This window comes from Excalfactoria chinensis, chromosome 1 (genome assembly GCF_039878825.1).
Source record: "Excalfactoria chinensis isolate bCotChi1 chromosome 1, bCotChi1.hap2, whole genome shotgun sequence".
NCBI classification, from domain to species: domain Eukaryota; kingdom Metazoa; phylum Chordata; class Aves; order Galliformes; family Phasianidae; genus Excalfactoria; species Excalfactoria chinensis.
Window position 1 is genome coordinate 177,085,855 of NC_092825.1, and position 24,351 is coordinate 177,110,205.

Below are 24,351 nucleotides of genomic sequence, written 5' to 3' on the forward strand. Positions count from 1 at the left end.
AGGATATACACTCAGAAAATCCAAATTCAACCCAGTGTATGTTGTAAGTATAAGCTGTGAACTTCAACGATGCTGTTGGTTGCGATGTTTCCCATCTTCACAACCAGACCTCAAGCAATAACCCACATCTTTATGTAAGCTGCAGTGAGAGGTTGGATATAGGAAAAATCTAGTCTAAAAGCGGCGAGGCATTGGCACAGGCTGCCTGGGGAAGTGCTGTGGCACTGAGGGACATGGCCTTCCAGATTCTGAGAGGAGTCACGGCAACCTCCCCCAGCATCCGCAGCACTGTGGGGCAGGGCCCGTCCCGCCTAGACGCCATGGCCGCCATTTTCCTCCCGCGAGGACAGCGGGCGCCGCGCCCATAGCAACCCAGCTGCGGCGTGGGGGAAGGAGTGAAAGAAGAGGAGAACGCGGCGCCAGCCCTATTTCGGCCGGTGAGACCGCTCCGCCCGCGGCCTTCTCCCCGCGTCCTCCCCTGACGGCCGGGCCGGGCTGTGCTGCCCCGCGTCCCGCTCTCGGTAGCCCCGCTCCCAGCGGCGCCGTTCCCTCCTCGGCCGTGAGGGGGACGCCCGCGGGGCGGCTGTGACCGCGTTCTCCGGCCCTCCTCAGTTGTTTTGCCTGTCAGTTAAACTGTCTTATTTCGTATTAGGTCCACCTAAAATACCCCAGACTAATTGATATCTGCCGAACATGCGGAGAAAGGTGGCATAACCCCCACGGGCACTGCTGGGATGGGGTTATTACCCCACACTTGGCCCAGGACCTCGGTCTTTGCCCACTGTGTGGCTTTGTGCCTCATCCCCTTCAACTGCTGCCAAAAAGCACCACACTGGCTTATTTTTGTGTGTTATGGACATGTAGGAAAACCTAACACTGTCTCCTTCCCTCAGGCTGAGTAATTTCTTGTGTGAATTCTGGTTAAGTACCATTGTAAAGCTTACCCTCTTAACTACTTCTTTCTACAGGGCAATTTTCTTTTTCCTAGGAAACAAGCATTTGATAACAAAGTGCACTGAAGTTATGGAAAGTATCACTTGCTCTCAAGACCAGTTGTGTTATGTAGGGAGTCTGTGTTAACAGCTGTTCATTAAACTTCAGTCCCAGCTGTGCTTTTAGTGCCTGAGCCATGGGGCTGCAGCTTGGCACCCACCTGCACACAGGTGTAGGTCATTGCCCCTTCCAGAAGAAAAAAGAGGGCAAAATTGTTCCTGATTAAAAAATAATAAATATTACCTTGAACCCATAGCATTGGTACGTGGTGTTAAGCACATTTGTGCTTTGGCAAGCAGTCTAGTTGGCTAGATATGCTTCTGATGTCAGCCTGCATCATTGTGCTGAAGTCTGTAACCCTCACCTGGCATCATGAGAAGTCGCTCCCTTGTGGGAAAATCAGGTCCTAGTGATGCTCTCTGTTTAAAAAACACAACACCAGAATGCTGCATGTACTGAAGTTCTATTTAAAAACGTGAACTGGATGACTCCTGGAGGTCCCTTCCAACAGGAGCTATTCTGAGTTGCAGCTGGTGTTGGTTCATGCACTGTTTTGCTGCCTTTCTGCAGGGCAGTGGTACAGCCTGGCTCTGGGGGGAGTAGGAGTGAAGTGATGGTACACCAGGGTGTGTTACAGCACTCAGCCTGGCTTACTGAAACAGTTTAACCCCCTCTTTTCCTCTCTGTGGTAGTGCAGAATCCGGCCAAGCATTACTGTCATGCTACAGACTACATGGGAACAAGTATAAGTACTGGTAAGCAGTGTCAGCTGTTTTACTCATAATTACTGCTTTTATGTATGCCAGGCACCTTTGAGCAACCACTCACTGATCTGCTTTAACATTTTTGATCTCACATTTTTAACGATTTGAACTGTTGCCTCAATTTCTTCTCCATGGGCAGGAAAACTGAGGCTCTAATAACTTAAGACCAATATTTGTGTACATGCTTGACTTGCAGAACAACAACAACCTGCCTCTTCAAGACTTCTTCGAGCCTGAAATTTAATCAAAGAGTGTCGGTGCGTTTTGGTTCCAGAATCATGACTACTCCAGAAGGTGATTATTAATTGTTTTGCCTTACTCATATGCTTAGCTATCTCAAGTTAGCCATCCCAGCCATTAAAACTACTTACATCACTTATTTTTGTTAGCAAATATAGGCAAAATGCCAAAATGTTGCAAGAGGATTTAGATATCCAGCTCCCACTGTTTACAGTTACACTGTCAAACAGTAACAAGGCCTGAAGGAAAATACAGACTATTTGATCCCATGGCCTGGTGATGGGGTTTTTTTTTGGACCATGCTGTGTCTACATTCAGAGTTTGATTCTGAGCCACTGAAGTCCATGAAAACATTATTGACTTTGGTGGGAGAAGAATACTAGGCTTCTAACAAAGTAACCTGTGCCAGAGCAGTGCTGTGGGTACAGCAGCAGAACAGAGCAGGATGACTAACACAATGTATAAAGCATTGCTTTTATGTAGCAACTTTAACTGAAAGGTTCATCTCAGTGAAGAGCATCTGCGTGACCTTATGTCCTATTTGCAAGGTTTGCCTACTTGGCAAGGGGCCATTGGTGTGCCATGTCCTTGGGTGGCAGTAAGGAGTGTGGCCATGCAGAGCCCCTGAGGAGCAATGGCTGAGCACCTGAAGGCGTGGTTGATGAAAGTGTTTAAGATGCCCGCAGCTTTGGAAGAGAGACAGCATTGAGGTGGACTTGATCCAGCATCTGTATGCATAGATGGAGTTGCTCTGCTGTCCTGTCTGTGGCTGGAGGGGACATGGCTCTTTCAGGTTTTTGAATATTGGTTTGCTTCTGGGAAACACAAATGGCTGAGGATTTGTGCTGATACAAGTTACGCTCTCATAGGTTACACTTTTGGCTGGTTCTTATAAACTGTCACCCTGATGCTTCTTTGATTCATCACTTCTTTCATCTCTCTGAAACGTGACTGAGCTGGCTAATGCTTTTATTATTCCTCACTAGATGTCAGGAAGAAGCAAACTTACAGCAGTGTACATGAGGCAGTGAAAGCTGGTGATGTAGAACAGCTTGCATTAATGATAAAACGTGGAGCTTCTATCGATGAAGTGGATTTAGTCCACAAGTTCACACCGTTGCACTGTGCTGCACACTCTGGAAGCTTGGAGGTAAAATCATAGAATCCTAGAATAGCCTGGGTTGAAAAGGACCACAATAATCATCCAGTTTCAACCCACTGCAGGGTTGCCAACCAGGCTGCCCAGAGCCACATCCAGCCTAGCCTTGAATGCCTCCAGGGATGGGGCATCCACAACCTCCTTGGGCAATGTGTTCCAGTGCATCACCACCCTCTGTGTGAAAAACTTCCTCCTAATCTCTAACCTAAGCCCCCCCCCCATCTCAGTTTAAAATCATCCCCATCCCCCTTGTCCTAACACTATCCACCCTTGAAAACAGACATCCCTCCCCTGTTTATGTTAGTGTTCGGACACAGCAAGGTTTTATGGGTTAAAGTTTTCCTCTGGGGAGAGGCTGTACTCAACAGTGCTAGCTTTGATCAAGCTAGATCTATAAACTCTGCCTGCTCTTTTTTCTGATTTAATGTATTCACTAAGGAAAGAAGTGCAGTCTGTTAGGACTTCATTTTACCTTTCTGAAGCCCCAGGCAGTTTATGTAATCAGTGTCCTCAGATCTTACAAAATCAGAGCTTTTCTAACACCAAACAAGGTGTGCCTTATGGCCTCCCCTTCTGGCCTCATTACCTTCTTTTGTCCTTCTTGTGTTTCCCTCCTCACTCAGAACTCCTGGAAAAATCCATAAGGATATATATAATGTTCTGAAAGCGATTGAGCCAAGTGAGAAGTGACAGAAAAATGTTTGTTCATTTACCAGTGTTCTGTCCCATGCCTCATTCTCTACAGAAACAGTTCAAATACTGTTCATTTTAATAAGCAAGAACACTGAGTGTTGATGCAGAAATGAGCAGGTACTCACTGCACGAATGATTTGATTTCCAGAAGGACTGAGCTGCTGCATTCAGCACAACGTTCACCTTCTTGTTACAGCCTCCTTGTGCAATGTTACTTTGAAACAGCAAGGCTGTAAATAACCGTATAAAAAATGGAGTCCCAAAGGAAAGAGAGCTGGAGACTAGCCTAAAAGAAGACAGTAAATAGTAATGATGTGTAACAAAAAGCTTTACCTAGTTTTGTAGTTTATTATTTTCTTAATTGTTTTTAAGCTTTCCATGGAAAGCAATAACACCTGCTGCAAAAAGGTGAATAAAGCTAAAATAATGTGTGATGGGTGAGAGGAGAGATGGGATTACATATACTCAAGAAGCCTAATAAATGAATTTAGGCTTTACATTTGATTCATGGCATCTTTCCTGCTGTTCATTTTAGCTGGACTTCAAGTGAACATGTTTGCACCATTTTTTTTTCCCAGTGTTTTTACTTCATGCCACATGAATGCTCTCACAGACTGCATTTTAAGTATGGAATTGTAAAATAAAGAAGGCACACTGCACAGCATTGCAATTGGTTGGTTGGTTGTGCTTTCTGTGCCCTTGGATGAAGCCTTGGGACCATGTCATTTCCTAGTGGCTAACGCTGTTTGAAATGTAACGCCTACTGTTGATTTACAGTTAACATTTGCCTCAGATGAGTTATAAGAATTGTTATAGAATAAGAGTTTATTAAATACAAAAGAGCTTGTTTTTGTTTGAGCAGTGCCTTCACTGGTTGCTCTGGCACGGAGCTGATGTGACACGTGTGACAGTCAGAGGCTGGACAGCAGCTCACCTTGCGGCAATCCGTGGGCAGGATGCTTGCGTGCAGGTATGTAGAGATATTCACTCTCCAGCAAAAGGAAGTCAGGACTTTGGTTTGGACACTTCCTCATGAAGATCAGCTGTGAGTGCTCCTACTGGAGCTGGCTCTGTGTCTTTACAGCTGAAACCAAGTCACTGGTAAAACAACTGCACTCGTTTGTTCCCTCTATGCTGTCAGATTTATCAGAGAAACCCAGGTGACCATCTCAAGTCATCCTGTGAGGCAGTGTTTGCTCTTTCAGCCTGTGAGCTTTGCATCTCTTGTAGGCTTTGTTAATAAATGGAGCAAACCTAGAAGCTCGAGATGACCGCGGGTGCACTCCATCACACCTGGCTGCAGCCCATGGGCAGTCGTACACATTGCAAACCATACTGCGAAGTGGAGCGGTGAGAGACTTCTACCTGCAGTTCCCTAAAGCAGAGCCAGAGTCTGGTATCCTTTTCCATACCAAACCCCTCACTAACTGAGGTTTGGGACCATAGATTAATCTCTGTTGGTGCATTCTTGTTGGTGACGGTGGGAATTTATTTGTAGTGTAGATTTCCATTGTTATAATTGTAAGATATTAAAAAAATCCAGTTGTGTATTATATAACAACTAACATGGCAATAGTTGTCTGAAAACACACCTTTTATGTGTGTTTTATGTCAATGAAGCCAAGAACCTGTGAGAAATACCTCTTATGCCGCTTTCATGGCTTGAATTTGGAGAAATATTTGATTCTGTTTAAATAAAGTAGCACCATGAACTGTTGATTCTTATTTATAAAATGTCTCGTGTCTAAGCTTCATAAACAAATTAACCAGCAGCTTTCATTTTAGAATGCAAACGCTGCAGACAGGAATGACTGGAAGCCTGTTCATTATGCTGCTTTTCATGGTCGCTTGGGCTGTTTGCAGCTTCTTGTTAGATGGGGAGCATGCATAGATGATGTGGATACTGATGGAAACCTTCCAGGTATGTCAGGAATGATCACTTGTTTTTTCAACCCTTGTTGTGGATGTGATAACTCTAGCACATCATAAATAAAACACACCAGCAGCATTGATAGGACAATAGATAATGGTTTGGTAGGACAAAAGGGAACCACTTAAAACTAAAAAAGGAGATTAGATGGTAGGAAGAAATTCTTTACTCCGATGTTGCTGAGGCCCTGGCACGGCTGCCCAGAGAGCTGTGGGTGCCCCATCCCTGGAGGTCCTCAAGGTCAGGTTGGACAGGCCCTGAGCAGCCTGAGCTGGTGGGAGGCAGCCAGCCCATGGCAGGGGTTAGGAACTGGGTGATCTTTGAGGTCCCTTCCAACTGAACAAGTCATTCTGTGATTCCATGTCTCTGGAGATGTTCAAGGCCAGGTTGGGTGGCATTTTGGGCAGCCTGGTCTAGTGGGAAGCATCCCTTCCTCCCTGCCCACGGATGGTCTCTAAAGTCCTTTCCAAACCAAACCAACTGATGACTGTATGATTTGTTCTATGCTATCAACCTCGTTATTCTATTTTTATAATGATGGGGGAATACATAAATCCCAAAGTACTTGTTGGTTGGCAGCAGTATTCTGTTCAGCTCCCACTGCTGCTGGCAAGGCTCAGAGCTCATGGGAGCTGGCACAGCTCACATCAGAAGCAGGCTCAGCCTGACTGAGTGCTGTGTAGGTGGGCATTCCCTGTGCCTGTGCCAATGGAGATCACAAGAGGAGAAGGGCAGGTGGGGCAGCAGGAAGGTTCTGCTGCTATCTGCTCCTTTTTGAATGTATGCCAAGCTTGAACAGTTGTGCCAGTGTGATCAAATTCTGGCATGTTCATATGCAAGCTTTTGCATCCAACTACTTCTTAACTGCATTGGTGAAACCCTTGTTCTCATTTACCTCTGATTTCCCCATCTTGATTTATGGCATACCAGTATTTCTGTGTTATCTGTAGTCTGTACTCTCTTCAAAATCCTGTGTGTAGCCACGTTAGCATAAAAAATGAGCACTCATTGTTTCTTGCCCTTCATAGTTTCTCCACTGACCTTTTGCCTTACAACGCTACTGCCTCATATTACTCTGTAAGTTGAATGCTGTCTTTCAACCCTTCATTCCTGTTACATCATTTCCCCTTTAACATTTGCCTTCTTATGGTCTGTCATATTAATTGTTCCAAATAGCGTATTTTCTTACCTCTATAACTTGTTTGCAGGTTTATATTTTTTTTTTTAAATCCATTTTAAAGTATTTTATCCTCTGCCGAGTGCCATTTATCCAGAAAACTGATGTCTATGTTCTGTTCTGCAAACTCAGGCTTTGTTAAAGGATTTGAGGCTCTTACATCCCAGCAGGACATCTGGTGTAGTGGCTCAGGCAATAAAGGATTGTGATGTTAGGCACTCTGGTGACAACATAGAAGGTAGCTCTGTTTGCACTTGTTCCTGTTATCATCCAGAAGAAAGAAAGTGCATTGAAACACTGCTAATAAAAGAATAACAGAAATGCTGCGCTCTACATACCAGTGTCAATCTAAATAATCTTTATATAATTCAGCTTCAAGATTAGCTGGCCAGTGCTATAATTTAACCTGAAAGTACTGACAGGAATTTACTGAGGTTGCAAATCTATGCTCCTAAAGCTAAAGAACTATAACACTGCACCTTTTGCATGTTTGTTATGGCAGAGGCTTTAATTATCTACAGTATGTTGATTTGTTTTGGAGGAACTACTGCTCATTCAGTGCCCTGAGTGGGCTGTTCATTATTTCAACACTTTGTTTTCTCTCTTTATCATGCTTTGTGAAGGTCTTACTAGTTAAACCTGTTCTAAATATTGTATTAATTTAATTGTGGGGCAACGCTTGCACTTTTCACATACATGGTTCTTTCACTCTCTATTTAGATAGCAGCAAATAGCTTTGGCCTGATTTTATAGGAGGTGAGATGAAACATGGAGAAATTGGGATCCCAATACCAACCATGATTCCTAAGATAAAGATTTTCAAAGTTCTCAGCACTAAGCAACATCTTTTATGTTAACATCACAAAACTCTTTGGCTTTGGGCTCAAGAGCATGTCTGAGATCATCCGGCACTGTTGCACTCTAGGCACTGGCTGCTAAGAAGCACACCTTAAAAGCATATGAAAATTTCCTTTATGTCTTCCACAGTGCCTCTCTGAAACTTTGCAAAAAGACACGGGCTGAATGGGGCTCTTTAGTGTGTTCTTCCTTGGCTGTTTTTGCAGAAAACCTTGAGCTTCTTTGACTGCTTTCTGCATAGGATAGGCACTTAATGATGATAATCTATATTGACTTAATACATGGAGTGATAATATGTTGCATAATAAATGTGTTTATTTTGCATCTTCTTCCCATTGATGGGACAGGAGACTATGATTTATTACATAATAACGAAAATATATTTTGTACCTCTTACTTTGCTACAGGCCCAGCACTCTACTGGTGTTGAATAACTCAGTGTAGCCTAAAGGACCAGGGAGGAAGCACTTTTGCCATGTAGGGAAGCAGACACTGCTGTGCTGGGTCAGAACAGCTCCTGCTCACACAGTTCTCCAGAACTGTAAACATTAAAATTGTAATAGAAGCTCATTGAATACATCTACGCATTAATGGGAATATCAGGGGACATACCTCCAAAGCTCTACCCAATAAAGTGAATGTCACTGTCATTTTATAAGGTGAAGTAACAGAGCTGCAGAGGTGTAATGCAGCTTGTTGGGAGTGGTGCGATGGATGTGGGACTGAAACAGATGCCCTAACTCCTAACCAAAGACTCAATCTCTCTGTAGTCTTATCTAGGAGAGAGAGGCCAGATCACAGCTGCTAAGGAGTAAACATTCCATGGGGAACAGAAGATCCCACCAGTGCCCCCCTAGTTGTTGCTCTGGGGTCTCTTGGCAGTGTCACGCTGTGTCTGCTGCAGTCAGCTCTCCTGGGGCATTTTCTTTGCAGATCCTGTACTTGACAGCTTTCTTTTATCTTCTTTGCCTATAGTTGAACTCTGTCCTGGATAGGAGCTGAGCATTCCCTATCCAGCTGCCTGGATGTCCCACTGTGCAGTGTTGGACACTAGATCTAACAGTTGGTGGAAACACTGCCTTCCTGGTGGTCAGCAATATCCTGCTCTAACATACTTAGTTTCCCCTTGTTCCATAGCTCATTTGGCAGCAGTGGAAGGACACCTGCATTGCTTTAAGTTCCTGGTCAGTAAAATGGCCAGTGTTATGCACACTTTGAAAGCAAGGAATGACCATGGAGAGACTCCAAGGGACTTGGCTGAGAGGTTCTATAAAGACAATATTCTGCAATACATTGACAATGTGGAAAAAGAGGGGGAGCATCCAGAGATACAGGAAGGTGAGTAGGGATCAAATGTTAAAAGTTGATTAAAATTTACTGCTAAAATAGACATAGTAAATCTATGAAGCACCCAGTTCTGAAATCTTGTATGAGCAGAACTATAACATTTATATTACCATTGTAAGGTATAACTGTTGCTTAGGGTGTTTGTGGCTCTTACTGACAGCTAGACTGGAATACTCTGCTCAACTTTATAAATAGTATTTACAGTAATCAGAATAAAGCTTCTCACATTGTGTTACAATATGAAATGTACCAAGTTGCCCACGTTCTGCCTAGACTCCAGCAGAGATCCAGAATCACTGAGTTTGCAGATTTGCCTGCACATGATCCTGAATAACTGCTTAGCCTGGAAGGACCCCACTGAAATTAAGGTTACTTGCTAACCAGGAATACTCCTGCAGTCAGCATAGCAAAGGACACAAGGGTGGTGAGGTTTCAGAGGAGGACGCTGAACAGAGCAAGGATATGAGCACTGCACCTTCACCTCTCTACTATTCCCAGACACATGGTTTCCCTATCTGCTAGTCTTTTGTCATCGTGCTTACAGGTATAAATACTAACACTCTCCACCTATAAAAAAATAACCAGAAAAATCAAGTGGCCTGCATGAATAGTTTTAAAGCAAGAATCGTAGAATCATAGAATGACCTGGGTTGAAAAGGACCACAATGATCATCCACTTTCAACCCCCTACTATGAGCAGGGTCATAGTACATCAGCCCCCAGACCAGGCTGCCCAGAGCCACATCCAGCCTGGCCTTGAATGCCTCCAGGGATGGGACATCCACAGCCTCCTTGTGCAACCTGTTCCAGTGTGTCACCACCCTATGCATGAAAAACATCCTCCCCTGTCTCAGTTTAAAACCATTCCCCCTTGTCCCATCACTGTCCACCCTCATAAACAGCCATTCCCCCTCCTGTTTATATGCTCCTTTCAAGGACTGGAAGGCCACAATGAGGTCTCCCTGGAGCCTTCTCTTCTCCAAGCTAAACAAGCCCAGTTCCCTCAACCTTTCCTCACAGGAGAGGTGCTCCAGCCCTCTGATCATCTTAGTGGCCTCCTCTGGACCCGCTCCAGGAGCTCCATGTCCTTCATATACTGGAGGCCCCAGGCCTGGATGCAGTACTGCAGATGGAACCTCACATGTGCTGAGTAGAGGGGGAGAAGTAGTATAGTTTATATATTTGTTTAGACTGTGGAAATCTGGGTAGGTAGATGACTACTGTTACCACCAGTAATAGAACATTAGCTATAAAACAAAGGTAAACTTGTTATTTCAGATTTCTGAAATTAATCACTTAACTGTATAAGATGCCTGTAGACATAACCAAGTGAGGATTAGTCAGGTCCGTGATGAACAATCCTAGATATGCAGCTGCATTTTAGCTAATTAAAGGTGCATTAACCTTGCTATGGAATGTCTGTGAGTGAGTTGTTATCAAAGGGGCAAATTGAGACAAATATGAGCATGTTTAGTGCAATTACTGGCATCTCCTCAGAAGCATGCATTTCATTTTCAGTTTTAGATTTCCCAGCCCATGATGCTGCTTTCAGAGGGGACTTGTTAGTACTCAGAAGATTAGTGAGATGTGGAGCAATCAATATTAATGAGCGGGATGACAAGGGATCCACTCTCATGCACAAAGGTCAGTAATTATGATCAATGTTTGAGCTTTGTATTGTTTATTGCTGGCTTCTTTACTTACGTTTTCAACTGGCTGCTCATTAGATAAACTTAATGAAAACCAGCATGTCATTTCCTGAGGGCCTGAAGGAGCAACCTTGAAAAACATTTAATGACATATGCATGTGTAGGGATCACTTTAACAACAAAATAACCAAGCTGAAGTCCAGATAGAACAGTTTGTTTTAAAGGAAAACAATTTGGATCCAAATAGAAATGGCAGAGAAAAGATAGAGGTAATTCTTGTAATATGCTTTTAACACAATTTCCCATAATTCGTTTTGCTCAGAGAAAAAATGGCAGAATTTTTTAAAACACGTGGAGAAAAACTTTACATTCCTTCACATTTCTTCCCACTACCTTTTCTTGGATAGTTCCTAGCCATCAATTGTTTCACCCCCAATCTTTATCTCCAGTGTTTCTGTTATGGGGAAATTTTATGTCTGATTATCAGTACGTTTCCTTGTTTCAGTCTGACACATCTCCACATGGGGTGCTGTCAGAGGCAGATCTGTTTTTCCTTAAGAAAAAGGCTCACTGGTTTCAGCCAGACATGCCAAGGACAATCTTCCATATGTGAGACATCATTACTGGGGACCATGCAGTGTGGGCAGTAGCCGTGTTGATGCATGGGACTGAGAACATTTAGTACAGAAAGCTCGTGTACAGAAAGAGTTGCATGTACATTTCAGGGACCAGAAAAGGGTACAGACCCACTCTGCATGACCTTCCCTAAAAATCAGTATACTCACATGTCTTGAAACACATCCTTCTCTGAAATAGCATCTCTCCTTTGTGGTCTTAATGAACCCAACTTCTGTCATGTTAAACCATGACAGAAAGGGGACATAGGAAGTTCAAAACGCTGCTGTACATGGCTGACTTGTGTTTACCTTCCTTCCCCCAGCTGCAGGACAAGGGCACATCCATTGCTTGCAGTGGTTGATTGAAATGGGGGCTGACTGTGACATTACAGATGATGCTGGAGAGACTCCAAAGGACGTAGCCAAGAGGTAGCAGTACGTGCAATGTAGCTCTTTTTTTAAAAACATTCATTTTACTATTTAAATATCAAGTCAGCTTTGTTGTAATTACTCCTGATTTTTGGTGATGAAGCAAGAACTAATCAAGCCCTTGAATTGCACTGATAAGCAAAGCCACATTGTAGCTGTAAAAGTCTGAACATTTATTTTTTATTTATTTATTTTGAGCAAGGTCAGGCATAAAAGATGAAAACTACTGGATCTGCAAAAGGAAAATTGTGAGCCTGTGTGCTCCAGCTGTACAAAGCAAATGGGAGCTAGAGAAGGCTGGTTGATTTTTGATTTGATAAAAATAATGTAGTTGCTGATGAGATTCAGTTAAGAAACCCTACAAAGCAAAATGAGTTTCTGGAGTGGGAGTCGCTGTAATAAGATTTCACTGAGGCATAGTGCTGTGGAAAGGAGATTGCTGCTCATAGTTTGTGCACCAATGCTTCCTCAGATCCTGAAACACAGTCCTCTGGACGGGAACACGAAGCATTTCAGAGTTTCTATCTCATGTGGGGGGCATGGCTGTGTGCTTATTGGTTACAGGGTTATATCGGTGTATGTTAACTGTTCTCTGTGCAGATTTGCCCAGCTAGCAGCTGTGGAACTTTTGACCCAAAGAACTGGAGACGGTAACTCTAGTGATGAAGAACTGGATGCAAGCAACACAGCATTTTTTGAAAGACATGGTGTGGAAGGGAGTACAGATAGCAAAGAAGACTTAATCCTGGATAAAGAAGAGAAAAGGAATGCGCGCAGTAAGCATTGTCTTTCTTCACTCCTTATTTCAACAGGCAGCCTGAAGGTGCTGTATTTCTAGTTGCACAGTTTCTGCCAACTGCCACCTTTTTTTGTGTGTGTGTTGTTGCTAGGATAGCTGTGACACTGAGTACTCACGTTATGGAAGGTTAGGAAGGATGGCACAGGACAGTCTGACTGTTAGACTGTTACAGTCCCTGCAGTGAAACCACACTGGAATGCTCTTTGTTTCTGAGAGCAGTGTGCTGTGCAGGTGTATCTCAGCATCTGCTGAGCGTGGTTACTGCTCTGTGCGTGACTGTTTCCCTTGCTGAACTTCAACATGAATGTCTTCAGCTATTTCCATGCATTTTACTTACCTGTTGAATCCTGTCTTACAGTAAGGGCCTATCGCAGGATTCAGGAACTTCAGCAACTTCTGGAAGTTGCCTACAGCAACTACAGACAGCTGGGAGGAATAACTGAGGAGGAGAGGAAGATGAAAAAAGAGGAAAAGGAGGTTAAGAAGTAAGGTCAACTTTATAATGTGTTTCATTTTAAAGCCTTCTTTAAGGCTACTTTACACTCAGATTGCTTTGGCCATTCTGCCTTTTTCACTTAGTGAATTTAGCCAGGCTTAATACAAAAGGACTTCAGGCCTTTAGTGGACTCCTGCCATCAGGATCAACATTGCATACAACACAAATGACTGATGGCTCCATACTTCTTGTGCTTGTGCAGGATGACAGCCTGCACAAAAGACATCCCTGACTCTACCTCTGCCCGTCAAACGTTCAGCTATGTGCTGTTCTTAGTCACTGTAGCTGAGCACGTCCTTTATGTGCTTGGGCCTCCTCAAACCAATGTCACAAATGATGTGCAATTAGTGGAGGCCAGAGAGCATCATCTCTAGGTCCATCCCTAGGACCTTCTGAAACTGAAGTAGTGGTTCTCAGGTGGTCAATTGCTGTTATATATAGGTATAGATCAGAATTAAGTCTCAGCTAACCAGTTCCGGGACTTTCAGTTAATTTAATAGCCACTGTGAATGTGACTGACGTGACCTGTGCAACTGGCTCAGCCAATGCTTCAGCTTCCTTTTATAAGTGTCATGCAGGCTGTCATTTGATTGTTCCTCACGTGTGCTTACCAAATCACTTCTGAAAGTGTGCAGAGGAGCCAGCTGCTGCTGGGGGCGGAGCTGGGTTTCATCCCGTCCGTTGCCCTGCGCTGGCTCGCTGTGCAGGGAGACGTCTCCATCTCGCGGTCAGAAGAGCCGAGAACAGCTGTCTGTATGGTAGTCAAAGCAGCCGACGCAGGAGCTTTTACAAAGGGTCCCGAGCCAGGAGTACGCTACGTTTGATCTGTTTTCTGCTCTCACTAGCCTGTTCCTTAAAACACGCGTGGAGTGACCTGGGCAAGGCTGGCTGTGCTCGATGCTGTTTGTCCCCTTTGCTTTTAGCAGGGCCTTGAGGGAACTGGAGGCGCAGCTGGAATCCGAGCGAATCAGGAGGGAAACCCTGGAGAGCCAGCTGGATGGCTGCCGCGCCGAGATCGGCCGCCTCAGGGAGAGCCGGGATAGAGCCCGCAGCCCTGCTGCTCTGCCTCCGGTTAGTGGGACGGATGGCAGCCCTGCTGCTTGTTCTCTAAGGCTGTGAGGTGTGGTGCAAGGAAATTCTGGAGTGAGTATGTTAACAGTGAGCTACAAGTGAGTGAAGTGAGCTACAAGAGCTGAAGTGAGCTACAGCCTTTGCTGCATCCTGACCTGAGAGGTTATCAGTTTGTCCCGGACAGAGAAGAGTATGAATTCTCTGTATTTAGAAAAGGGAGTGAAATGGTCCTTGAATGCTTCCATGGTGACTGGCTGGCTATTCATCTTGCTGGGTAGCTAATGGCCAGCTCATACTGGACTAGGGACTTTAGGAGTTGTCCCCTCATTCCCCAGCTGGCACAGGTCATAGCAGCTACCACACATATCGCAGGATCACTCTTGCATCAGAACTCTCTTTCAGAATGGGTTTATTCTCCCCCCGTTTACCCCAGACTGGAAATAGAGTTGGTGGAGGTCTGTAATACAGCGTTGCTGTGTGCAGTGCCTGAATTCGTGTCATCTTAATTATCAAACCCACTGACAGCAAAGCAGGTGCAGATAGGTTGACTTACTTAGAAAACAGGAAACATATACACATATTTAATCAAATCTGACAGTAGATCAGAAGTTCACGTGCTAAGTTTGGAGACAAGGAGAGCTGGCTTTTCAGACCTCTCCCATCCACATCATCATCTCTTCAATACGATGTGACAACACTGCAGCTAGACTCTGAGTTAACTGTGATTATACGATGCAAGCTGAGACAGGTTTGCTTCCAAAAGCTGCTGTAACCAAGGGACCTTCACATGTCACTGTACTGCTATCCAGTGCTCTGGGACTGTGAACCAGTTTCCACAGAATACAATATTCTGTGGTTATTCAAAGCCATGTATTTTTAAAGCCTGTCTTGTGATACAGCAGATTGGATGCAAACAGGAGTGATTGCTGTTTAATAGCTGTAATGATGTCCTTTGTTTCAGGAACCTGAACCCATCTCCATTTCCTGCAAAGAGAAAAAGAAAGTGAAGAAGAATCCACCCCGCAGCCATGGAGGAGTGTTTGTGAGGCTGCGCTGAGGAACGAGTCTGTCATAGGGACAGCAGGCTGAGGATACAGAATGGCAATACCCACAGCGCAAAGCGGTTGTAGAGCCCAATTCTGCAGTTCATCAAACTGTTTTCCTAGCTCTCTGGGAAAGAAAACATTTCTCAGTCTAAATTCCAGCAAGAGCTTTGCAAATTGGAACATTCCAATATTCAACTGCAGCAATATCATAGGCCCTAGGCTATGAAAAAGGTATCCTCACCTACTAGTCTGCTTGGTATTACTGCCTTGAAACAGAAAAAGCCCCTTACTTCAGCCAGCACCTGTGGGGTATGGACACAAAGAACAGCATATGGGGTAAGTAAGTCCTTGCAGAACAGTAGTTGCCAGGCAAGTGACTTTTCATCTCCAGCCAGTATGTGCAGGCCACAAATGGCTGTCATGCAGAACACTTTGACTGTTTTGATTCCAGTCATAAATCCTTGTATTATAAAGGTTCATTTCCTAGCGCTTGAATCCCGATTTGTCCTCTCCTTTGCTACCCAAAGCAGCTTAATTGTGGTAGGTTTTCAAAGTTAGTGAAAACCTATTTTTGTGTGCATATGCAATAGCTGGGGAACATGCTCAGCAATGGCACAAGCCTTGTGTTAGACAAGGAGAAATCCAGAACCTGGATCATCAACTTCAAGGTGTGTGAGGTTGGTGTGGAGCAGCTGTGAATGAGATTTGGTCCATCACTCTCGGTGCTGTTCTGATGTAGGAATGGTGCCAAAGATCAAGCCCTGTCTTGCAGAGAGCTCCAGAACTGGTTACAGTGTGTTTGGGGATGGATGTGTGCAGTCACAGGGACCCCCACATCTATTCTGCTAACAAATCCGCAACAGAAAAAGCAGCCTCAGCTCACTAACAGCGCTGTGCTCATTATAAAAGCCACACTTGTACAATCCAGTCATCGATACTCACAGATACCACATATATTACAAGAAATTCATTTTATTTTCTTAAACGTACACATTAAATATATCATTCCATGCGCAGAATACAAGAATTTGCAGGATAACAGCAAGTTCAACTGAAAACAGAATAGAAATGCGGCTAAAAACTTGCCACTGTTCAGGGAACTATAAACTCCGTAGCCCATGCAGTGCTTGGAACAAAGTTTAAACAAGGAAGACTTTCCTTTTTTGTTTTTTAAACTAAAAGGAATTAAATTAAAAGCATTTGCACCCCAAAATGACTGCTTCAGTTTTGGAAGGCATCCACCTATCACAGCTCTTCTCTGCAACTACAGGGAGAAGTCCTTGCCATAGGATCACCTGAAGCTGAAGGAGTCCCACAGCATCACAGACTGCTCCACAAGGAGCACTTGTGGAGTGCTCAAAGAGACATTCTCCCTTTCTGCTGACCTCCAGGCTTACAGACATTTTAAGGGATATTAAAAATAAATCAACCTGTAGAGCCATTTTAGTTCTACACCAGATTTTAAATCTATGTAAACCATTTTTTGCCAAGAAAAAAACAAGGATTCCTTAGAAAAGGCCTTGGAGTGTGTTTTTTTTCTATACATCCATTGATGTTTTCATACATATTTATGAAAACATTTAATTAAAGAACCTGGTTTCAAATCCATCAAAAAGAAGAACACACACCCGGCTCCTCTATGCAAGGCGACTGCCTGGATCACAGCACAGCTCTTGGAATCTGCTGCAGTTCTCCCATGTCGGCAATACTAATTTGGAAACAGGAGTGCAGTATTTCCACGCATGCTGAATGTTCAGCACTTCCACTTGGAGCAGAGATGAGAGTACTGGCAATGTTCTAGAAGACAACAAACTTGATTCTGAAGCCCATTAGGAAACGCTTTCTGATTTAATATACAAAATCTTTTGAAGTATAATGAAATATGACTATTATTTGCCAACTTCTCCCCCACGTTATTTCAGTTGTGTTACACAGTCAGAAAACATTTTAACTGCACAATAATCAGAACAGGAATATCAAAACTGGAGGTACCACAGCGATCTACAGCACGGATGTGACGATCTGGCAGATGCTGCCTGGCTGGCCTTTTCTCCACCTGTATTTGATGGGGTCGTTCAGTTTTGAACTACTTCCAGAACCTGTAAAATCCCAGTGCTATCGCTAAGCAAGTGAAAACCGAAGCTGTTAAAAGAACAAAAGTAATAGTGATTAGATTAATGTTAAACTGCATCGCGTTCTACATACAGGAAATTAACTGCATACAGAATGGAAAACGATGACTTGTCTCAGATGTGGTATCCTCCACAGCAGCACTGCCTACACAGTGAGATGGGAGGTCAAATTCAGCAGCACGCAGAACCATCTTATCAGGAATACTTCTGAGGAACTGCATTGGATAACACAGAGCACAACAGACTACAGTAATTTTTACTGCTGTTGCCCATCTATCAGAAATGGCATTACAGGAGGCGTGGCTGTATTGGGTCTTAATTGAATGTAATTAAACAGGCTTTCCACTGAACCAAATGACAAGCTAACACGTCAGATGTGACACCCAGTTCCAGTTATCTGCCGCTGCTCCACTGAATCCTTGAATTCCTTTTGCACATAATGTTGAATAACTCCTGAACTTTACATGTCCAGATTAAGCCCCCCGTACTCACCCTCGAGCCCATCACATACCTGCCAAGTAACGTATCGTATCGAGTTTATTTGATTCCATGAGCGTTTTTAAGGAAGCTATTTCAGTGTCAATTTTATTACTGATCTCTGATATAATGCTGTTGGTATTTGAATCCTGAAACGTTAAAGGAAGGCATATAATTTGACAGTGCTCTCATGCTCTGTTCAGTTTGCAAAACCAAACAGGAATATCACGCTATGAGCAATAACAAAGAAATTTCCAACATACTGGTGAAGATACGTAATTGCTAAATGATCTCAGAAGTCACAGAGCAACACTTAATAGCACAGGGAAGTATATTAAAGATGATGACAGAAAAAAATAGGTATGATCTGAATGTTATCTGTAATTCACCACGTGCCTCCTAAGGGAGGTATTCTACACTGTGTTCATAGCATCCCTACATTTTTGCCTAACAAAGGTCTAGGAAATCATCAGAACATCACAGAAGCTCTGTATTTACATGACATCCAGTGTGTAACTGTATTCTGCTCGATATAACGGGAGCTCAATCCTTACTTTTTTATGAAACTCTGTAGTTGCTTCCATCAACTTCTTCTCTTGATCTGTAAACTGTGGATAAAAGATGAATTACAACGGTAGCAAAGGAAAACGACACCAAATTCATAACGGTATCTTCATGGGTCAGCTTACCATATCTGTCACTCTGCTCCTTTCTAGGTTTATGTCTAGCTTGCTGTCGGCTTGGATTTTACTGGTTTCATTCTTTAAAGCAAATAAAGATCATGAAAATAACTTTTTTTTTCCCCCTGAGATGAGTGTATACCCACTTGCTGCTTACTTACCATTAACTGCTGTTTAACTTGATCTAGTTCAATTTTCATTTTCTAGGAGCAGAGAAGGAAAAGAGATTTTAGAGCCTCAGAAAACTGCTGACCAAACAAATCAGCTCTGCGAGTGTTACCACCGAGTGAATGATGGCTTCATTAAAAGCATTTGTCAGTACCTCATTCTCTGCTCTCAAGTTTGCAAATTCACTTTTCTCCAGGATGACCATATCTTTTCGAATGGAGTCCAAATGTGCCATGATCTGCTGCAATGTTATTTCCTTGGAGACAACAGAATAAGTCAATGGTTAAGTTCCAAGCTGTCCGATAAGCAAAGGAAGGGATTTTTAGGGCTCAAATTAGGAAATAAGCTGCAGCAAAGCATAAAGATGGGGAGACTCTCCAAAAGAAGCAGCTTATATACTACAGAGTTAACAAAAACCTGAAGAAAATTAAGGAAGAAATGGAATAGTTTAGGACCTTGAAAGCACTATTCCTTTAAATGGTAGAAGAAAGTTTCCCTGCTGTTTAGCACGGAAGATGACAAATCTGTGAGTGCTTTTAGCTGACAGCATCTCAGATCCTGCGTTGAACTAAATTAACAGACACTCTGCCCATACTTCCACTGAGATCTGACTTTATTCCATTGAGCACAATGAAGTTTTTACTGTTTCTGGAAGCACTTCAGGGCCGTCTACACCAAGGAGCTCACTCTCTTCATCCCATCTCAAGATGCTCAGCAGCTCACTGGATGCAATAAAAACGGTGTTCCCACCTCATATAAATCCATACAAATGATACTTTAGATACTGCCTTTTTCTTTTACACATAATCGGATGCCCAAACAGGAAGGTTACTGCTTTGATGGCAGAAACAAAGACGACTTCTTGCCTTCTTTATGAGACTCACAGAGAAAAAACAACATAAAATTCCATTCAGCATAAATGCCAGTAAGGAAATCTGTGGAAGTAGGAGTCCACAGTGTAAATGAAACAGCAGTGAATGCTTAATTGCATTGACTCACTGAAGAAGAATGGCACGTAGTTTTAGCTTGCACAGCTTTCCTGACTAATTATTAAAACCACTAATGAGCTTTATGATGTTTGCTGAGACGCCTACAGGAAGAAGCTAGAGTTCTTTTTATTCTGGCAATGTGTTAAAACAGAACTTGTCAGCACCTCAGGAGAAGGAAGAGCCATGCGACTTAACTGATTCACTGCCTTCAGGTACAATCACAAACCTGACTTTGAACAGAGGAGACAACTGGATGCTTTGCTTGACTACAGGCTGAGATGTTGAGCAGTCCAGAGCAAACAGCCACGTGTATTCAAGCAACCAAGTAAGTCACAGCCTGCTTGCTGTCCCTGAGGGCAAGTGACATGTCACAGGTGATATCTAGATGGTTAAAATCTCTTCCTCTGTCCACTGCGCTCCATGGGAACGGTTCCTGGGTCTAACCTTTCATTTAAGTCAGGCCCGGGCAAGGAGAATGATAGCTTCTGGGAGCTGCAGTAACTGTTTAACACGGCATAACCACACGGTGGTGCCTAAGCCCACATCTCAGCCACCCTCTGCTGTTACAATAGATGTAACTTTACGGACAGATGTAACTTCACAGCCTGCAATGCAGGAGTAAAATCACGACACAGTTCTAAGGGTTGCTTTCAGTTTATGAATAGAGAAATAGGACAAATACAGTGCACCCTGCATTTCTCCTCTGCTCTCAACTGCTGCAAAGGCACATCTTGAAGTTTGGTTTCATGTCAGAGCTCTAACAAAGCAGTCCCTGTATTACTTCTATACCATGCGGCCACATTCAGAAAGCATTTCTGTGAGATATTTACATTCTCATTATCACCCTGAAACCCAGAGAAATCCATCTCAGAAAGGAACTGATTGCATTATGGAGAGTCGCTCTCTGGTCTTTTAAACATGCAAACACGTGCTACTATATTTATACAACACTGTGTGTATACACACCATGGATAAACGTTACCTGCTGAGCCTGGGTAACCATGTCCTTATAGACTGTCTCCAAGCTGACATTTGAGAGGGTTATTAATGCTGACACGATGGTCTCTGCTTGTTCTTTGGCAAAGCCTGAAAAGCAGTTAAAGGATGACAAGTTTGAGTAATGTCAGAGAGCTGGGTGAAGGAACGAGCAAGAGAGGCATAACAAATGGGACACTGAAGTGCTGTTCCTAACTAAAGCAGCAAGTGGGAAGTCACACAGCTACTGCGAATTGGCAGCGAGCAGCTGGTCATGGGGAGATGTACTATGCAAAGCCAGCAGATTTAAAGCTTTATACTGAGATAGCTGATGCACGCAGCTGATAGCAGTAACTAATTTCTGTGTGCATTTCTGCTCACGCACTGTCAAAATAATTCAGCAACATTTTGCTTTAGAATGAATTTTGCAAATTCCATTAAAAATCCGAGTTAACCTGAGCTACCAGGTGTGCATCATACAGCACAGTAAAACTGAAAGACAAGTCTGTTTTTCCTACAGAGGTATAAACACATTCAAAGCTCATTTAAGAACTGCTGCATCCACTGCTTGCAGAATGAATTCAGACATTATATTATATTTCAACTGCTCCATTTCATAAATCAGGATCAGTTCTCACTGAAAACTGCTCTCAAATTAAGCTATTTAGAGAACCACGACACCAATCCCTTATGAGTTATTGGAATTATCAAGCCTTGTGAGACTGCTATTATAAAAGCTAGGCAAAATTTATGATGTCCTTCCACTGAGGTGTAATTGTATGGCTTCAGTTTCCCTGCATTTCAGGGTTACTCTCACGCCATTTTATTCCTTAGGAACCATCCTTCCTATATGGAAAGTTTAGAAAACATGGAAAAATTCATATATGCAAGAGACCCGGGACTGAAAACTGCCTGCAGCAAGTTTGACAGCCATTAAAAGCATCTGTTTCGTGGTATGTGCAGGTTTTACCTTCAGAGCCCTGTCACTGTGACAGAACAAATGAACAAACCCAGTAACAGCAGCGCACCAGCATCAGGCTGCATCTTGAGTTCTAAAGGACCTCCAAGGAGAAACAGCTGAATGAGTACTTGGGACAAGAAACATCTAACAAGCTGCCTTGGCTGCCTGAGGAATGTGGCAAATACAGCACTGGTTTCTGGAAATAGAGAACTGATTGCCTGTTGAATGTCAGTTCAAATCCGTGGGACATCCACTGTCAAACTTGGCAAAATTCACTGAGCTAGAACTCCACTGTGCTATCTAAACTACAGCTGCAATTGAGGCAAATCCACTGTAGCAGCCTGTACAGTTACAGGCCACACGCTTCTCCTTCACCAGCCTCTGCTAGAGGCTTCCAAAGCCCAAAGTATTGCTATGAGGAAAACTGATCACACTCACAATAACAGCACTTAAAGCTTTCCTCTGGGTTATTTATGAGGGTGGATGGTGATAGGACGAAGGAGAATGGTCTTAAACTAAGACGAGGGGGGGTTAGGTTAGATATTAGGAGGAAGTTTTTCACCCAGAGGGTGGTTGGCGCACTGGAACAGGTTGCCCAAGGAGGCTGTGGATGCCCCATCCCTGCAGGCATTCAAGGCCAGGCTGGATGTGGCTCTGGGCAGCCTGGTCTGCTGGCTGGTGACCCTGCACATAGTAGAGAGTTGGAACTAGATGATCACTGTGATCCTTTTCAACCCAGGCCATTCTATGATTATTTAACAGCTCTCACTTACCGTGGGCTTCCAGATCCCGCACTAAGGCATGAGTATCAAAAGTTACCTTCCTCTGCTCCGGGGGAGTGATTTCAACTCTTCTGACATCATATGAGTTCCTAGGGAGTGTGGCAGCAAGACCTGGAAGCGACAACACGTCCTTTAAGCTTAACCTGGATGGTTTATCACACGATACGGTAACTTTAGCCTCTTTCATCATAGCAAAGCTTGCAGGGCAACAAACGGCCGTTTGGCACCTCACTCACTGCTGGCTCTCTCCCTCAACCTGCTGTTCCCTATCTGACCTAGGCCTTCACTTGGAAGCTTTTTATCACTTCAACAGGACGTTGGTTACGTTTAGCCGGACCCTCCATCGCCTCTCACCTCTCCGAGGAACCGGAGACAGCAGCACTCGAGGCGGTTGCGGTACCCAGGCACTGAGCGGGCCCTGCCAGGCGCGACCGACCAGCCCCAGGAGCGGGGCGCCCCGTCCGCCGCCCCTCATCTCCTCAGCGCGGGGCGAGCACTCCGCTTCCGGTCCGACACAGCCCGCCTCACCCACAACGGAAGCGCGGCCAGAACGCCCTTCCGGTCGAACCCGCAGAGGATGCTGGGAAGTGTAGTTCATGGTGGAGGAGAGAGGCGCGGCTTGTAGCGCGGGGATGGGCTGCGCATGCGCACGCAGCGGCTTCTTGCTGCCACAGGAAAGAGCCCCGTCCGCCATATTGCCCTGCTCTATGCTAAGCGCTGCCCCTGGGCCTTTTGGTCCTTGTTTAAGGACATTTTTCAGTTCTCATCAGCAACTCTGCGATGTCTGACCTCTCCTGTGCTTTTCCAGAAGCCCGATGCTCTCACGGACCTTACAGTGCAGCGCACAAATGCATTTGGGCTGTCAGGGTAGAAAAATCTCCCTGCTGATAAAAGCCATTTTAAATTAATGACCTCTTGGTTTCCAGCCACTCAGAGGCCCCTTCTGCTGTTAAGCTTCATGAGCTGTTTGGCTCTCTTCATGAAAGGGGTCATTTCAGTGGACTTACATACAGTTTGGACCTGCCTTGTTTCTTTTGTGAGAGCCAGATGGTGGAATCTTAATGTATCCAGAGGCCTGTCCACTTTTGGAGTGTGACTTTCATTCGAAGGACTTTTAGGATAAGAACGAAGGTGGAAATAAGATAGTCTATAAGTTAAGTCTATGGGGTAGTTAGAGTAGGAAGCACCGCTACCAGCAGCACTTGTCTAAAGCAGGGTAATAAAGGCAAACAGCCAAGGAACTCGCTGGAGCAGGAAAGCAAGCATGTGCTACCTATGCTAAGGTTTAACTGCAGTTCTGCCATGGTAACAGATGCAGGATTTGGCAGATACGCTCAAACAAGCCTTGCCTGATTTAAGACGCCGAGTTTCCAAGTCAACAACTGTGCTGCCAAGGTACATATGTGAGGAAGAACAGCAACAGAAAGCTGTCACTAAAGGAATGGAGCCCTGAACCTGTGACCTCGCAGCTGGGACGTCACACCAAGGCTCAGGTTGGCAGCTGCTCGTTCAGCAGCAAGCAGTGCTTTCCAGCTGCAGAGGGATCCCTCTCAGGACAGAAAAGCTGAGTGCGTTTCTGCTGACTCCACCTTCCTACTTCAGGCCGACCGTGAACCTGCAAATTGTGCCTTTGGAAGCTGTAATTTCTGACAGCAGGTACCGGTAACTGAACTCAGTTCTGTTCAGTACTGTGTAGCTGATCCGAGATAAGCGAAGCTTGCCATAGGGGGGCAGCAACCTACAACCAAACAGCCCAGAGCAGCTCAGGTGGTGAGAGTATTGCCACAAGATGTGCTATAGGGAGAAGAACCGGCTTTGATATCTCCCTCACTGTGCTGCTGGAACAACACCAGTGTGCAAGACACAGCTTGGGAGGCAAAGGTAATCGTCTAGAAGACACTTGCTATTGTCTCGCCCTC

General features: G+C 44.3%; 2 protein-coding genes across 3 annotated transcripts; one reads left to right on the top strand and one right to left on the bottom strand.

The window, feature by feature from the left end:
* Positions 1–313: 313 nt before the first annotated feature.
* ANKRD42 (ankyrin repeat domain 42) lies at positions 314–15,761 on the top strand. The gene is made up of 13 exons (XM_072352863.1): positions 314–437; positions 1,954–2,051; positions 2,984–3,147; positions 4,712–4,819; positions 5,080–5,199; positions 5,635–5,770; positions 8,952–9,152; positions 10,680–10,805; positions 11,751–11,856; positions 12,457–12,632; positions 13,014–13,140; positions 14,078–14,222; positions 15,184–15,761. The coding sequence occupies exons 2-13, from the start codon at positions 2,036–2,038 to the stop codon at positions 15,277–15,279; spliced, it is 1,521 nt and encodes a 506-aa protein (XP_072208964.1). The 5' UTR covers positions 314–437; positions 1,954–2,035; the 3' UTR covers positions 15,280–15,761.
* A 460-nt stretch (positions 15,762–16,221) lies between these two features.
* CCDC90B (coiled-coil domain containing 90B) lies at positions 16,222–22,972 on the bottom strand. 2 transcript variants are annotated; one of them, XM_072338564.1, is made up of 9 exons: positions 22,787–22,972; positions 22,424–22,543; positions 20,697–20,800; positions 18,880–18,981; positions 18,719–18,760; positions 18,567–18,638; positions 18,432–18,485; positions 17,912–18,026; positions 16,222–17,410 (listed from the first exon to the last, which is right to left on the bottom strand). In XM_072338564.1, the coding sequence occupies exons 1-9, from the start codon at positions 22,905–22,907 to the stop codon at positions 17,355–17,357; spliced, it is 786 nt and encodes a 261-aa protein (XP_072194665.1). In that variant the 5' UTR covers positions 22,908–22,972; the 3' UTR covers positions 16,222–17,354. The 2 variants fall into 2 exon arrangements, with proteins under 2 accessions (XP_072194665.1, XP_072194671.1); XM_072338570.1 differs by having other exon boundaries at positions 22,470–22,543; positions 22,787–22,958.
* Positions 22,973–24,351: the final 1,379 nt, after the last annotated feature.

Coding starts and splice junctions, on each gene's coding strand:
- ANKRD42 (XM_072352863.1), top strand. Junction 5,771..8,951: donor TACTGATGGAAACCTTCCAG/GTATGTCAGGAA, acceptor CTTGTTCCATAG/CTCATTTGGCAGCAGTGGAA. Junction 10,806..11,750: donor ATCCACTCTCATGCACAAAG/GTCAGTAATTAT, acceptor TCCTTCCCCCAG/CTGCAGGACAAGGGCACATC.
- CCDC90B (XM_072338564.1), bottom strand. CDS start 22,907: ATGAGGGGCGGCGGACGGGGCGCCCCGCTCCTGGGGCTGGTCGGTCGC. Junction 20,801..22,423: donor GCGGGATCTGGAAGCCCACG/GTAAGTGAGAGC, acceptor ACTGCTTTTCAG/GCTTTGCCAAAGAACAAGCA. Junction 18,027..18,431: donor CTACAGAGTTTCATAAAAAA/GTAAGGATTGAG, acceptor TTAACGTTTCAG/GATTCAAATACCAACAGCAT.